General features: G+C 38.6%; 1 protein-coding gene across 3 annotated transcripts in view; it reads left to right on the plus strand.

Moving 5' to 3' along the window:
• CCDC150 (coiled-coil domain containing 150) overlaps positions 1–17,336 on the plus strand; it is a 108,329-nt gene that overhangs the window by 84,434 nt on the left and 6,559 nt on the right. For 2 of the 3 annotated variants that reach the window (XM_053598398.1, XM_053598399.1), the window contains 5 exons: positions 1,050–1,178; positions 1,994–2,163; positions 3,460–3,553; positions 4,462–4,631; positions 15,556–15,682. In XM_053598398.1, the coding sequence (XP_053454373.1) occupies positions 1,050–1,178; positions 1,994–2,163; positions 3,460–3,553; positions 4,462–4,631; positions 15,556–15,682 (690 nt within the window). Of the gene's footprint in view, positions 1–1,047; positions 1,179–1,993; positions 2,164–3,459; positions 3,554–4,461; positions 4,632–15,555; positions 15,683–17,336 lie in introns of all 3 variants that reach the window. The other variant, XM_053598397.1, reaches the window with a different exon arrangement.

Genomic DNA, 17,336 nt, shown 5'->3' on the forward strand with positions numbered 1-17,336 from the left:
AGAGACAAAGCACAAGGGAGCTAGTTTGTGCTGATGAAATAGTTCTGCATCTCGATTATGGTGGTGGCCACATGAATATGTGTATGGGATCAAATTATGTAGAAATAGGCATGCTGGTTGGTGTTTGTGGCTCAAAGGAGTAGGGTGCCGACCCCATATACCGGAGGTGGTGGGTTCAAACCCGGCCCCGGACAAAACTGCAAAAACAAACAAACAAGCAAACAAAAGAAATAGGTATACACACACATACCTAAGTGAATGGAGGTTGAAAATTGGTGAAAACTGAATAAACTCTGTAATCTAGTTAAGTCACTAATAATGTACCAATGTCAGTTTCATAATTTGAAGTTGAATTACACATATGATGTCATCATTAGAAGCTGAATAAAGGGTACATAGGACTCATTGCACTATTTTTGCAACATCCTATTCGTCTATAATTATTTTGAATAAAAGGGTCTTAAAAAGTAATTCTTAAAATAGTATGATTATCTGAAATGATTAGATCTAGTAAAAGTGTTTCAGAAAATCTGATAATTTTCTTCTAATTAGGATTCATTCTGCTTTAATACTATTTTCTTGACACTATTGAGTACTTATTCATCTTTGCTTTTATTAGTTTACTTGCTACATTTTCAAAAGAAATCTGGTTTCATGGTAATCAATTTCTCCCCCACTTTACTTCTGAGCTTCATAGATAGTCTTATTCTCCTCATTCCTGTGTTCTCATGGAGACTGACTACTACAGTAGGTTTGCCCACGTTTATCCATAGATACTTTCACTGTAGTTTTCTTTTTTTTTGTTTTGTTTTTTGGCCGGGGCTAGGTTTGAACCTGCCACCTCTGGCATATGGGACTGGCACCCTACTCCTTGAGCCACAGGAGCCGCCCTATAGTTTTCTTTAAAGGAATAAAAATGGGTTTTATTTAAGGTAATCAATAAATACATTTAAACAGTTTAAATGTTGTTTCTAAATTACTATCTCTTACTCTAATCACTGATTTATTGTGTTTTAGAACAGTATGTATTTTTTCTTTTTTCTTCTCAGGTGAAATCTATACTTGAAAAAAATGAAGAGGAGCTGTCTCGAACAATGATGAGTCGCGATGCAGCCCTGAAGGAGAGTCAGAAGCTAAGAGAGGACCTTGAGGCTTTGGAGGAAAGGGAAAGTAAGAAGGCAAGTCATTGGCACCCTCTGGAAGTCTGTTACTGACATGATGTACTTATGAAATCTTTTATGAGCCCTGTTCCTTACTTCGTTTCCATTAGTAAGAAAGAATGAGGATTGATCAGAAGAAGTTTTATTTTTTCTAGAGAAAAGATAACTGTAAAGTAATTTAAAAGTATTTCCCTTAAAAATATATCATACATAACTCCCAATTTTTTCTTACCTTTCTGACGTAAAATATTCAAAAAGAGAAAGTTCTAATTTTTTCTGTTGAAAACATCTGACCTTGGTAATAACAACCTTCAAACTCATGTTTTATTAACATATTCCTGTGATACTTTCTCATTAACAGTGTGTGTGTTTAATGGGAACAGAGGTCACATCCCAGACTTCTCTTTGACAAAGAGGGCTAGACTTTGCCTCCCCGAGGAGGGCTGTGAGTTACATCATTCCTCAGGAGCTTCCACTTTTTTTCCTCAGATAATTCTGATAAGTTTCAGTTGTATACTTTTGGTCCGACCCCATCAGAAGACAGTTGAGAGGCCAGCCTGGGACTACCTCTGGAATCAAGATGTGTTGACCTGATGTCTCTGGGTAGTGTGTGCTTTGTAGCACAACAATAGGGTAGCTACAGAATTCTCCATAGGATCTGGAGTCTTTTTCACTAAGACAATAACTTTTTTCACTACAATAACTTTAGAAACACACTTTAATTATTCCACCTAGCATTCTACCATATATACTTTCCATGCTCTTTCTTAGAAGTAATGGGACACAGAAGCAGAAAGGATCAAATATCTTTGTCTTGTTTCTTTTTCTGTTAGGTGGGAAACTTTCAGCGACAATTGGCAGAGGCTAAAGAAGACAACTGCAAAGTCACAATCATGTTGGAGAACGTGCTGGCTTCTCATAGTAAGATGCAAGGTGCTCTGGAGAAAGTACAAGTAGAGCTTGGGCGTAGGGATTCCGAGATTGCAGGCCTCAAGAAAGAAAGGTACCTGTGCTGGGTTTTCTGTGCTTGATGTTGCTGTGCTGTACTAAGGAACAGTGTCCAGTCGGTAAATTAAGTCACTTTCTAATGCTTGCTTTGCAAAAGACTAGTAAAATGGCTCTAAAGAACTAGCAAGTTAGAAAAAAAATCTAGAATTAGAAATAAATATGATTTCCAGAGATTCAAAATTTCCCTATTTTGTCAAGATGTGAAGGAATATGTATTCTAGAAAGAGAAGAGCTATACTACTGTTTTACCCTTGCTGCTTTCTGCACCTCTTAAACCTAATTCTACCCTTGGGTCTGCAGAATAGTAATTGTTAAGATAATTGAAGCTAAGTGCCTACTTTAGTTTCAATTAATTATCCATTTACTACTATCCTATTTTAAGATTAATAATTGTTTAAGGTGAGTGATTCTGAGAACTTTCTAACCATATTTGTAAGTAAACTCTGGCTGGTGTGGTAGCTCACACCTGTAATAATTTCAGCACTTTGGCAGGCCAAATCATGGGAAGATTACTTGAGACCAGGAGTTTGAGACCTGAGTCTCCATCTCTAAAAATAATTTAAAAAAACCCAAGTAAAAAAAAAAAATAAGTGAACCCCTTCACTGTTTCAAAAATTGCATAAATTTTCATTTTGGTTAAAGATCAAATGGTCCGAATTTAATGGGGCCTCTAAAATATATTGTATGAGTGGAATATGTTGTCTCTATTTTATTAGAGAGCATGTGAATTTTATTTTCTTGATTGTGATTATCTTTTTTTTAACATAGTATAAAAGTATATTCCTTTGAATTTAAAAAATGTTAACAGGATGGTATTAAAAATACTGTTTACCATTTACCATAAATTCTAGGTAGCTGTTGCATTTAGAAACAAAAATTTCAACAGCAAGCCTATCTTTGTAGAGGTAATTGTTTTTACTATACAGTTTATAAAAATATATATATACATACACCTGTATGTACACACACATGTATTCATATATAGTGTAAAATTATCAGCCCATAAGTTAATAACATGTATTGATAGCTAATGTATCCAGCCAAATTGAATCATAGATGGGAGAAGTTGTTTAATTCCTAGGAGCCTTATTTTCATAACCTGAAGTGGAGGCTACTAATCATCAGCTACCAAATCTCAGATATTTTGAGTATCTGTGGCCCATTATGCATGATGCTATTTCAGCATCTTGGAAGAAGAGTGTTATGTAAATCCCAGGTAGTTCCATTCCTAAATGATTCTTTTTGCTCTCTTTGTCACTCTTACCACTCTTTTTATGCTGTCTATTTTTAGGGCTCTCAACCAACAGAGGGTGCAGAAGCTGGAAGCTGAAGTGGACCAGTGGCAGGCAAGAATGCTCGTTGTGGATGCCCAGCACAGTAGTGAGGTAGAGACCGGGATTTTATAGATGATAAGGTTGGATACTATTAGTTTTATTAGGATATTTGCTGTTTTGGAAAAATGAAACAATTAGGTAAATTTCCTTTTCAGTGAGTTTTAGAGAGTGATATTTACAAATGGGAAATAGATCTGCAGTCTTATGATGAGTCACTGACCAGTAATTTTCTTTGTATTAATCGGTCTATCTTCTTTACACTTATTATGCACAAATGATTTCAGAAGTTAAAAGGCTTAGAAAATAATTTATAATCTCATAAGTAGATGGAGTGATTCTGCTATTAATAAGGAGATACACACACAAACGTGTGCTCACAGGTATATGTACATAAATTCATATAGATCTATACAATATGCATATGTATATGTATAAAATACACACAGATATTTCATATAAATAAGCTTTTTCTGAAATAATATATAAGAAAGAGATGTTAGTGTTTTTTTTTTGTATGTGTGTGTGTGTGTGTGTTTTTTTTTTTTTTTGGCCGGGGCTGGGTTTGAACCCACCACCTCCGGCATATGGGACCGGCACCCTACTCCTTGAGCCACAGGCGCTGCTGAGATGTTAGTTTTTATCTTGCTAGAGAATAAGACCAGATGATCATAGGATCAGGAAGCAGAATTTACTTTGAACTTTTAAAAATTAGGATAAATTAAGCTGGCTCTCTGTTTTCCATAGCTCTCTGATGAACAGAGAGGTTCAAGGTATAGGCCCTTCCCATTGCCTTCTAAGACTCTCCTGATAGATTTCTGTAATAAGTTCTCACATGTATATTCCAAGCACCAATTATTGTTTCAGTGGTACTGATGATACAGTGTAAGGAGTGATTGTATAGTCTTATGAACTTCTTGCATCTGTTACAGTGGGATTAACAACATTATTCTCTTTTTCAGATGGAGCCTTTACAAAAATCTCTAGATATAGCTAGAGAAGACAACAGGAAATTGGCTCTAAGTCTGGAGCAAGCTCTCCAGACAAATAATCACCTGCAAACAAAGCTAGACCATGTTCAAGAAAAACTGGAAAACAAAGAGCTTGAGCGACAGAATTTGCAGACCTTCAAGTAAGGGCAGTATACCCACAGTAAAATTAGGAAAAGAACCTCTGCAGAAGACAGACCAGCTCATTCACATGAACCAGTTCAACCCCTTTCTCCTTCTTAGAACTACTACTCTCTGTGGGGCCATGTGAAGGAAGCAGGCATGGCTAAGCACCTACAGAGAGTTGCTCACTGGGGTGTGCTCATTTGATTTCTCCTTCCCAGCTCTTCCCTCCTCTGTCAAGCTGCTAATTTTCACAAAGGTTAAACCACAAATTAAATCATATTGAATAGAAGGGTCACCCACATGTTTCTGCGAAGCCTTTTCTATCAGTAGTTTATGTGTCCTTTAAAACCATGATTTTAGGTTTTTTATTTAGGTTATTTATTTAGGAAAAATAACCAGGTGGGAATAACCCATCCAGGAATGGAATGATTCCATCAGTGTTTTTCAACCATTTTTATTTCATGCACACCCAAACCTAAGGTTAAACTTCCATGGCACACTGAAATTATGTTGATCAAAATAAAAGAGAGAATAGCTGGGCATTGTGGTGGGTGCCTGTAGTCCCAGCTACTCGGGAGACTGAGGCAAGAGAATCATCTCAGCCCAAGAGCTGGAGGTTGCTGTGAGCTGTAAACCCATGGCACTCTACCAAGGGCAAGAGAGTGAGATTCTGTCTGTAAAAAAGAAAAAAAAAGAGTAAAAAAAATAAAGAATATACTTACTATGCTTTGAACTTCTTTTGAAAATAATTTAATTAATGATCTTTAAAAATTTTCATAGCACACCTAAAATCCTCTCATGGCACAGCAGTTTGCTACGGCACACTGGTTGAAAATCACTGATCTAAGCAGATATTAAGCCGTTAATTGTTTTTAGTTTTGACCTGACATTAGTTAGGTGAAACCCATTGAGTTCAGGTCAAGCCACTAACATTTTTGTCTTAAATTCTATATAGGTAATGTCTATAATTTAGACATTCATAACATTCTGTGAAAATTTACACTATGTAAATGTGCACATACTTTTCTTTATGTTGCTATTATAAAGGGTATAAGCTAAAGTGTATACCTAAGAATTTTTCATGTATGTGATCTATGCAAATTTCATTTTCTGGTTGAAAGTGACTACTCAAAACTATTTCATATTATGTTTTTATACTGGTATGTATTGTGTTTATATAGTGGCAGCATCATTTAAAAACCCTTTAACGTCAGTTTAGGTGGTTATGCAATTGTTCCAAAATTCTAATTGTTCTAAAATTCTTTGGAAGACCATAAAATGTAGTCCCTGATACTACTGCTAAAAATAAAATAAAACAAACAAACAAACCCTCATAGCAAGGTCATCTATATGAAAAGAATGAAGTGAGAGTCAGAAGTCTTCTTGCAGCATTTGCTTCAGAATTCACTTTTTGCCACTGCTTGAAATTGTATTTTCATCAAAGATGAATCATGCTTCTTGAGATCTATGAACTTCCTGAAATTATATGCAAAATTGTATTCAGTGCACATAGGGATACAGAGCAAGTGGGCAGGTTATGTTTTAGTCATGTTGAGTTTGAGGTGGAATTATCTACTAGACTTAAAGCCTGGTTCTATTTAAAATTACCCAAGTGTGGAGCTGCTGCTTTCTGGAGATCAGGAGAAAGCTGCCCTCCCCTGGGCTAGTTGCCTTACTCTAGACCAAACTAGGGTGCTTTGGGAAGTTCTTCATCTGGGAGCCAAATATTTGACCTCGGACAACGTTAGGGCTTAGCCCAGATTATCTTTCTAGAGCTACAGGACCTAAAGAAAGATTATTACTGCCTTCACTGGAGTCCACAAATCAATGAGCACTGAGTACAGACAGCATCCAGCACACGCATGCCGTAGGATTTCACTCCTCTGACTGCTCTGAAGACAATCCAAGAAGGTGGCCGAGTAACAGCCTCCCTGCAACAGGGCACGCTGAGTCTGGGGAGATAAGACTCCAGGCATCTCTGGCTGGTGGGATCTGCCTATAACCATCCCTTTGAGGATACAGGGAGTCAGCAAGAGACTTCTGGACCCTAAGAGGAGGACAAAAACAGTGGAAAACTGCCAAGTGGTTGCGTGTGTCCAATCAACCTAATCCCGCCGGCAGCTGTAAGTACAAGCAGCAGTGAGACTGCAAACTGGAAAGGCTTTACCTGTGAACTGTTTTGGTGTTTTAGGACTTGGCGGTCAGTTATACTGCCTTTGGGAGACATCGAGCAGGAGTGCAGAGAACTCTGGGCATTGTCTAGGGCCCCATACTGAGCCACTGAGCTGGATGGAGCTAATAGTGTTCGGCTGTGGGCCGCAGGGAGCCATTGTGAGATAACTGCCCTGGCAAGCTCTGCCCTCAGGGTCGCAGAGCAAGGATCAGGCAGGAGCTAGTAACCTAGTGACTAAACAGCCTACAGGCAGGGACTGAGCTGCCTTAACCCTCGGGCAGAGTGAGACCGGTTTTGGCACACTGGAGCCTCGGGCTGTTGCCCTGGGTAGCGTGCCAGGGCGTCACAGCTCATAGCAACCTCAAACTCCTGGGCTTGGCACTACCTGGACCTCCATAAGAGCTGCGACGCGACACCCGCCCCGTGCCCGCTGGGCCTCCGCATGCCCTGAACAGGAACTACGTTAGCCGCGCAACCCTGCATCCTCCCTCCTGTACCCTCCCTGCCTACAAACTGGCTCGCTCGTCTGGCCAGGGACTCTGGTAGCCACGTGCCCTCTGGAGCCCTCCCTGCCTCTGCACAGAGCCCTTCTCCTGGCCAGAGACTGCTAGAGCCTTGGGCTCTCTGTGCCAAAGTCCCTGGGCGCCAGGCACTCCCAGAACCGTGTGCACCACCTCCTGACCTGTTGCTGGATCCGGGTGTGTCACACTCCGGAGCTCCTTCCACAACCAGAACTCCCCGGCTGGGGCAGTCCCAGAGGAACTACACAGGATCACTCCCTACAAAAATCCAGCAAAAATAGAGTGATCCCGCTGGAGTCTAATCTTGGAGAAACACCTCCCCAACTCTTAGGATGGCCAGAGGCAATGGTGAAACACAATCATTAGGCGAAATCAACAGAAAAACTCTGACAATATGAATAGTCAGAGTAGATCAACTCCCCCAAGGATCAATGGGGCAGACACAGCACAAGATCTCATGCACAAACAAATAGCTGAGATGTCAGAAATCGAATTCACAATCTGGATAGCAAATAAGATCGAGTTAGAATTCCAAGCAGTAACCCAAAAGATATCTCAAGAATTCAACGAATTCCAAGACCAAATGACCAAAGACTTTGACACATTGAGTCAAGAAGTTGCAGCCCTCTAAGATCTGAGAAACACAGTAGAATCCCTCAGTAACAGACTGGAGCAAGCAGAAGAAAGGATTTCTGACATTGAAGACAAAGCTTTCGAATGCTCCCAAACTCTCAAAGAGGAAGAGAAATGGAGGGCAAAACCAGATCACTCTCTCAGAGAGGTCTGGGATAATTCGAAGAAAACCAATATTCGTCATATAGGGATCCCCAAAAGCGACGAAATGACTTCACAAGGCACAGAGTCTCTTCTCTATGAGATTATGAAGGAAAACTTTCCAGAGATGCCAAGAGATTCTGAAATTCAGATAGCAGACAGTTTCAGAACTCCAGCACGACTCAACCCAAATAAGACATCCCCCAGACACTTCATAATCAACTGCACTAAAGTTAATATGAAGGACAAAATTCTGAAAGCAGCCAGACAAAAGAAAACCATCACCTATAAGGGCAAAAATATTAGAATAACTGCAGATCTCTCTGCTGAAACCTTTCAAGCTAGAAGAGGATGGTCATCGACTTTTAATCTCCTAAAACAAAATAAATTTCAACTCAGGATCCTGTACCCAGCTAAACTGACTTTCATTTATGACGGAAAAATTAAATACTTCAATGACATTCACATGTTGAAGAAATTAGCCGTAACTAAACCAGCTCTCCAGGATATTCTCAGACCTGTCCTCCATAAAGACCAGCATAATCCTCCACCACAAAAGTAAACCCACCCAGAATATTTTGATCAAATTCCAACCTCCACAGTCACAAAAGGATTAAAAATGTCCACCGGACTCTCTAAAGGCTTATAAATATTCTCAATTAATGTGAAAGGTTTAAATTGTCCTCTAAAGAGGCATGGGTTGGATGAGTGGCTACAAAAACTCAAGCCAGATATCTGATGCATACAAGAATCTCACATTAAAAGACAAATTTAGACTCAAGGTGAAGGGATGGTTATCTATACGCCAGGCAAATGGAAAGCAGAAAAAAACAGGCATTGCAATCCTATTCGCAGACGCAATAGGCTTTAAACCAACTGAAATAAGGAAGGATAAGGATGAACACTTCATGTTTGTTAAAGGTAATACTCAATATGATGAGATTTCAATTATTAATGTTTATGCACCCAACCAGAATGCACCTCAATTTATAAGAGAAACTCTAACAGACATGAGCAACTTGATTTCCTCCAGGTCCATAGTAGTTGGAGATTTTAACACCCCTTTAGCAGTGCTGGATAGATCCTCCAAAAAGAAGCTAAGCAAAGAAATTTTAGATTTAAACTTAGCCATTCAACATCTGGACTTAACAGACATCTACAGAACATTTCATCCCAGCAAAACTGAATACACATTCTTCTCATCAGCCCATGGAACATACTCCAAAATCGACCACATCCTAGGCCACAAATCTAACCTCAGCAAATTTAAAAAAATAGAAATTATTCCTTGCATATTCTCAGACCATCATGGAGTAAAAATTGAACTCAATAACAACAGGAACCTGCATACCCATACAAAAACATGGAAGCTAAACAACCTTATGCTGAAGGATAGATGGGTTATAGACGAGATTAAAAAGGAAATCACCAAATTTTTGGAACAAAACAACAATGAGGACACAAATTACCAGAACCTCTGGGATACTGCAAAGGCAGTCCTCAGAGGGAAATTGATAGCACTGCAAGCCTTCCTCAAGAAAATGGAAAGAGAGGAACTTAATAACTTAATGGGACATCTCAAGCAACTGGAAAAGGAAGAACACTCCAACCCCAAACCCAGCAGAAGAAAAGAAATAACCAAAATCAGAGCAGAATTAAATGAAATTGAAAACAAAAGAATTATACAACAGATCAATAAATCAAAAAGTTGGTTTTTTGAAAAGATCAATAACATAGATAAACCTTTGGCCAACCTAACCAGAAAAAAAAGAGTAAAATCTCTAATTTCATCAATCAGAAATGATAACAATGAAATAACAACAGACCCCTAAGAAATTAAAAAAATCCTTAACGAATACTACAAGAAACTCTACTCTCAAAAATACGAACAACTGAAAGAAAATGACCAATACCTGGAAGTATGCCACCTACCAAGACTTAGCCAGAATGAAGTGGAAATGTTGAACAGGTCAAGTTCTGAAATAGCATCAACTATACAAAATCTCCCTAAAAAGAGAAGCCCAGGACCAAATGGCTTTATGTCAGAATTCTACCAAACTTTCAAAGAAGAACTAGTACCTACATTACTAAACCTCTTCCAAAACATAGAAAAAGAAGGACTATTACCCAACACATTCTACAAAGCAAACATCACCTCGATCCCCAAACCAGGGAAAGACCCAACAAGAAAAGAAAATTATAGACCAATATCACTAATTAATATTGATGCTAAAATACTCAATAAGATCCTAACAAACAGAATCCAACCAACAGATCAAAAAAATTATACACCACGACCAAGTGGGATTTATCCCATGGTCTCAAGGCTGGTTCAATATACGCAAATCTATAAATGTAATTCAGCACATAAACTAAAAAATAAGGACCATATGATTCTTTCAATTGATGCTGAAAAAGCTTTTGATAATATCCAGCATCCCTTCATGATCAGAACATTTAACAAAATTGGTATAGAAGGGACATTTCTTTAACTAATAGAGGCCATCTACAGCAAACCCACAGCCAATATTGTATTGAATAGAGTTAAATTGAAATCATTTCCACTTAGATCAGCAACAGGCAAGGTTGCCCATTGTCTCCATTGCTCTTTAACATTGTAATGGAAGTTTTAGCCATTGCAATTAGGGAAGAAAAGGCAATCAAGGGTATCCACATAGGGTCAGAAGAGATTAAACTTTCACTCTTCACAGATGATATGATCGTATATCTGGAAAACACTAGGGACTCTACTACAAAACTTTTAAAAGTGATCAAGGAATACAGCAATGTCTCAGGCTACAAAATCAACACCCATGACTATGTAGCCTTTATATATACCAACAATAACCAAGCCGAAAAAACAGTCAAGGACTCTATTCCTTTCACAGTAGTGCTAAAGAAGATGAAATATTTGGGAGTATACCTAACAAAGGACGTGAAAGATCTCTACAAAAAGAACTATGAAACTTTAAGAAAAGAAATAGCAGAAGATGTTAACAAATGTTAAAACATACCATGCTCATGGCTGGGAAGAATCAACCTTGTTAAAATGTCTATACTACCTAAAGCAATATATAATTTTAATGCAGTTCCTATTAAAGCTCCATTGTCATATTTTAAAGATCTTGAAAAAATAATACTTTGTTTTATGTGGAATCAGAAAAAAAACTTGAATAGCCAAAACATTACTCAGCAATAAAAACACAGTAGGAGGAATCATGCTACCAGACCTGAGACTGTACTATAAATCGATAGTGATCAAAACAGCATGGTATTGGCACAAAAACAGAGAAGTAGATGTCTGGAACAGAATACAGAACCAAGAGATGAATCCAGCTACTTACTGTTATTTGATCTTTGACAAGCCTATTAAAAACTTTCAGTGGGGAAAAGATTCCCTATTTAACAAATAGTGCTGGGTGAACTGACTGGCAACCTGTAGAAGATTGAAACTGGACCCACACCTTTCACCATTAACTAAGATGGACTCTCACTGGATGAAAGATTTAAACTTAAGACATGAAACTATAAAAATACCTTAAGAAAGTGCAGGGAAAACTCTTGAAGGAATTGGCCTGGGTGAATATTTTATACGGTGGACTCCCCAGGCAATTGAAGCAGTATCAAAAATACATTACTGGGACTAACCTAAAAAGCTTCAAACTAAAAAGCTTCTGCACAGCCAAGAACATAGTGAGTAAAGCAAGCAGACAGCCTTCAGAATGGGAGAAAATATTTTCAGGTTATACCTCCGATAAAGGTCTAATAACCAGAATCCACAGAGAACTCAACCGTATTAGCAAGAAAAGAACAAGTGATCCCATCTCAGGGTGGGCAAAGGACTTGAAGATAAACTTCTCTAAAGAAGACAGACACACGATCTACAAACACATGAAAAAAAGCTCATCATCCTTAATCATCAGAGAAATGCAAATCAAAACTACTGTGAGATATCACCTAACCCCAGTAAGAGTAGCCCACATAATAAAATCCCAAAACCAGAAATGTTGGCGTGGATGTGGAGAAAAGGGCACACTTCTACACTGCTGGTGGGAATGCACACTAATACATTCCTTCTGGAAGGATGTTTGGAGAATAGTGAGAGACCTAAAAATAGACCTGCCATTCGATCCTATAATTCCTTTACTAGGTTTATACCCAGAAGACCAAAAATCACAATATAACAAAGACATCTGTACCAGAATGTTTATTGCAGCCCAATTCATAATTGCTAAGTCATGGAAGAAGCCCAAGTGCCCATCAACCCACGAATGGACTAGCAAATGGTGGTACATGTATACCATGGAATATTATGCAGCCTTAAAGAAAGATGGAGACTTTACCTCTTTCATGTTTACATGGATGGAGCTGGAACATATTCTTCTTAGCAGAGTATCTCAGGAATGGGAGAAAAAGTATCCAGTGTACTCAGCCCTACTATGAAGCTAAACTATAGTTTTCACATGAAGGCTGTAACCCAGCTATAGCACAAGACTATGAGGAAAGGGCCAAGGAAGGGGAAGGGAGGGGGGAGGTTAGAGTGGAGGGAGGGTAATGGGTGAGGCCACACCTACTGTGCATCTTAGAATGGGTACAGGCGAAACTTACTAAAGGCAGAATACAAATGTCTACATACAATAACTAAGAAAATGCCATGAAGGCTACATTGAACAGTTTGATGAGAATATTTCAGATTGTATGTGAAACCAGCACATTATACCCCTTGATTGCACTAATGTACACAGCTATGATTTAATAAAAAAAAAAATGTTAAAAAAAATAAAATTATTCAAGTGTGGTAGTGTTTGCTCTTCAGCTACTCAGGAGGCTGAGGGGGAGGATCACTTGAGCCTAGGAGTTTGAGGCTGCAATGAGTTATGAATGTGCCATTGAACTCCAGCGTGAATGACAGAGCAATACTATCTCTTTATAAAAACATACAGAAAGAAGAAAGAAAGAAGGAAAAAAGATATATAGGCTTAATTCTAAAAAGAGGCTTCAAGTTGGAATTTGTCTGTATTGAGATAAAAGCTAAAGCCTTGGAGTTGGTTAGATTGCCCCATTAGAAGCATAGACAGACAACCAAAGTCAACTTGGGGATCTATTGTATTTCATGAGAAAGGCAACGTGGCCAGAAGAAGGATCATTTAGGGAGGTAAGGAAAGAATCAGGAGGATGCAATATCACCAAAGGCAAAAATGAGTAAGTCACATGCTGCAAAGTCAAAGAGAATAAGACAGACAGAAAGCCACTGGGTTTTGCAACTGGTATCCACTGATCATTTTCCGGATTGCCAATTTCCATAGATACAGAAGATTACAAAAGGTGATTGATGAGGCAAGGCAGGCAAGGAGGACAGTGGTGATGGAAGATCGGATAGCAGCAGCTCAAGTGTATAATGTGAGGAAAAGTTATTCTGCTGCTGCCTTGTTTCTAAGGTAGGAGGAAATGGAGCACGATAAAAGTGTATGGGAAAGAACCTGATTGAACTGAAGAAAAAGAGAGCATAAGCAAAAGGGTTATCATTAAAAATGAGGTTGAACGTTTCTTCCTCTGAGACTAGAAGGAAAGAGAAGACAAGTGAGTCTACAGAAAACTGTTGAGGAAGCCGATGATGGATGGTCTGATGTTTTCTGTAGAAGAAAGTAAGAGTAAGATGATTGTTCTAGAGATCAGCTATGTGATATAGACATATAGTTAACAATATTATATAAAAATTGTTTGAAAGGGTAGATCTCGTTAAATATTCTCACCACAATAAAAAGAAGAGTTAAAATGATATGTAGGAGGTAGGTGCGGAAGTAGAGACTTGAGAAGAGGGAAACTAATTAAAAAATAAAAATTAAAGCTAACGAAAAGTTGAATTTTAAAATATACTTAAAAATTAAAATTTAATTTTTGGAACAAAATGATGATGATAGCAGCTAATATTTGTCATTTGTTTATTATGTGTTGGGTAACGCGCTAAATACTTAACATGTATTTCCTTGGTACTATTACTCTATGATGGTAGATAGTTATTATTCCCATCTTACAATTAAGGAAACAAGCATGTGAAGATCGTGTCCCCTACCTAAGATTAGACGTTCTCTTATTATGAGCTGGAATTTGGATCCAGGCAGTGGCAGGCTGACTACATTTTTAAGTACTTTGCTATAGTAAGCACAATAAATTTAAAGGCAATTTAGAAAGCTATTAAGAAAATTTAAACACAGTACTGAACAAATAATGGGGGTTTGTTCCCTTTATATATTTTTGTGTATTTTTGGTCTTATTTTTCAGATTGGGGTGGGTATGGTGAGGAGCATGGGAATATAATAAATAACATCACAATTAGCCCCAGTGACTTAAAGATCTTCCATCCTTTTATGCTGTGCCTTGAGGACAGGGGTCAGCAACTTTTCAGAGATGTATGTGCCAGAATTTATTGATACATTCCCACCTGAGGGACCATGGGGACCATTGGAGTTACCACCTGTAGGTCACATCTGCAGACCAAGCCAGTGCCGCCAAGTGAACGTGCTGAATCCATTAGCAGAAGCACTATTAGAGATAAGTACAGAACATGGAGAGATAATCTGAACAAGAGCAAGAGGTGATCAGGAGAAGAGAGGGAGAGAAGAAGATTTTATGGCTAGGCAGGATTCTCCTTCACTTTGAGAGATACTTACAACTCAAGGAATAATCACACAATAAGTCATTATCAGCTAGATCAGACAAAATTAAAGGTGTAAGAAACCCAGTGATTTTGTTAAGTCCAGCAGTTATAAACCTTTGTTGGAGTCACCTATTCTTTTAAGAGTCAGAAGCTATGGACTCACACATATATTGCATATCATTTCAGGGAATCCCAGCACCTTCAGAGACCTAATCATGGATCTTGACCAAGAAGCCTGAGTTAAGAATGCTGGTCTAATATAAGGCTCTCACTGTAAAGATAAGGAAATAATATAAATAGAAGCGAGAACTTAAGGTGCAAATATCTGCTAGCAAAAAGACATGACAAGACAAAAACAATATCCCTTTTATTTTTTTTTTTTCAAAGGACAAAGTCTCACCTTGTCACCCTCAGTAGAGCGCTGTGGCATCACAACTCACAGCAACCTCCAGCTCTTGGGCTTAGGCGATTCTCTTGCCTCAGCCTCCCGAGTAGCTGGGACTACAGGCGCCCACCACAATGCCTGGCTATTTTTTTGTTGCAGTTTGGCCGGGGCCAGGTTTGAACCTGCCACCCTTGGTATATGAGGCCAGCACTCTACTCACTGAGCCAGAGTCGCCGCCCAAATTTTTTTAATTCTGTGGGTAAATGCTTGTCTTTTTCTTCTGTTAATGAGCTCTAGATCAGTGAGGTTCACCTGGTGACTGATCTTCTCATTTATAAATCAAACACATTTTAGAGGGTGTATGTTCCCCCTCCAAATCTTTCTCACTCCTAAGATGATTTCTAAGGCGATTTATCATCTTTCAACACAGAGAGCAAATGACTGAGGAATCCAAAGCGGAAGCAGAATTGCATGCTGAACGCCTAGAAGCTCTAAAAAAGCAATTTCAAACTGAGAGAGAATCTGCAAAGAAAGTGGCACAACGGGAAGTGACTGAGGTATGGGGTCATGACGGAAATGTTTCTCTCTAGGTGAATGCCACCCATGAGGATAAGCCCCTAAAGGGTTTTAGATATCACTTGTTCTTTGGTTCCTCTAACACAGCTTTGATCAGTAAATGAGGTGCAATTGAACCCTCCCTATGCGATTTGTAAAGTAACACACAAGAAAAACATTTTCTGGTGTCGGTTCTCTGCCCCGTTCAGGAATGACTTGATGAGAGCTTGCCCATCAGAGTGATAACAGGGTGGGATCAAGGAATAAGGGACCGCCATCTGCTAGACAAAAATCAAATCACTCATTTCCTCCTCAGCTGGCATCTATTCTGCATCTGCCTTCTCTCGAGAGGCACAGAGAAAGCAGTAGAGGATGTGGTCCACACCTGTGTGTGCTAAGGGGGCCTATGTTTCATTGTGGTCTCCACTGTGGACATGAGACAAATAGGGAAAACATTGAAGACCCTTTCTTGGGTAACTAGCGTTCATGTACAGTTTAAAAGGAATTCAAAGAAGGGGAACTTAATTTAGGCTGGTTGGGTAATAGAAGAAGGGAAGCTCAATGAGAGTCCAGAACTGAGACGTGGAAGAGTGTGATCTTAGATGGGCGCAGCTGATAGATGGCTTTAAGTGCCAGAATGTTGGATGTGAACTGTTAGGTAGAAATGGAGCACTACAGTTTCTGAGTAGACATAGTATGATAGAAGCATAATTTCAGGTGAGCAGGGAAGAATGAAGAGTAACTAAAGGAATGGAGGCTCATGAAAACTCTAATTGTCAATTGAGTATTAGATAATGGGGGCCAAGCAATGCAGTTCTGTTGACAATAGAGAACAATTAAATAAAAAAGCCATTTTAATAGAAAAATTATCAAACAGACATTAAATGTTGTATCATGAACAAAGGAGAGGGAGGAATTGAAATAATTCCTTGATTGGGGCAGTTGGTCTAGGTTCTGCTAAATTGTTACATTTAGCTGTTGCAGTTAACAAAAACCATTCATAAAATCAAACCGAACTAATAGCATGTGAATTGCAAAGCACTGTATAAATATACATGTTATAAAAAGCAAATTCTATGGGAAACAAAAGTTGCATTAAGTATAGAAATACACCTATAGTTAGAGATCATTATTCAAAATAATTATGAAACTGAATCTTTTTAACAAGGATCCATGATGATGGTGAACTTGTGAAGAGACCCAGAGAAGTGCGCAGGAGCAATAGGTTCCTGGAGCACTGCCTGAGTGCAGCTCTGCCTCTTAGTAGCAACAGTTAATTTACTCTCTGAGTTAACTCAGGTTAACTATCTGGTTAACTTACTATCTGAGTGAGTGACTTGACTTCTGCGTCTCAGTGTCCTTAAACATAAAATGGAAGCCATCACAATTACTTTCGAGGTTTGTAGATTAAACTGGAAAGTATATATAATGTAATTTATCTATACATAATAGGTATAAACTTAGATGATAGTTGTTAGGGCTTATCCAATTTTAGGAAAATCCATGATTGAAGTACCAGTGGGGTATCTAACAGGAAGTTAGCTAGGTGGTGGTAAAAGACTGGTGTAAAGTTATGATTTAAAGGAAGGAACTAGTATAGACAGAGAAGGTGCAGTTAGCCTTGACTTCGTTCATTGCTGTGTTAAATGCCGTTTA

Source organism: Nycticebus coucang, chromosome 7 (assembly GCF_027406575.1).
Source record: "Nycticebus coucang isolate mNycCou1 chromosome 7, mNycCou1.pri, whole genome shotgun sequence".
Lineage (NCBI taxonomy): Eukaryota > Metazoa > Chordata > Mammalia > Primates > Lorisidae > Nycticebus > Nycticebus coucang.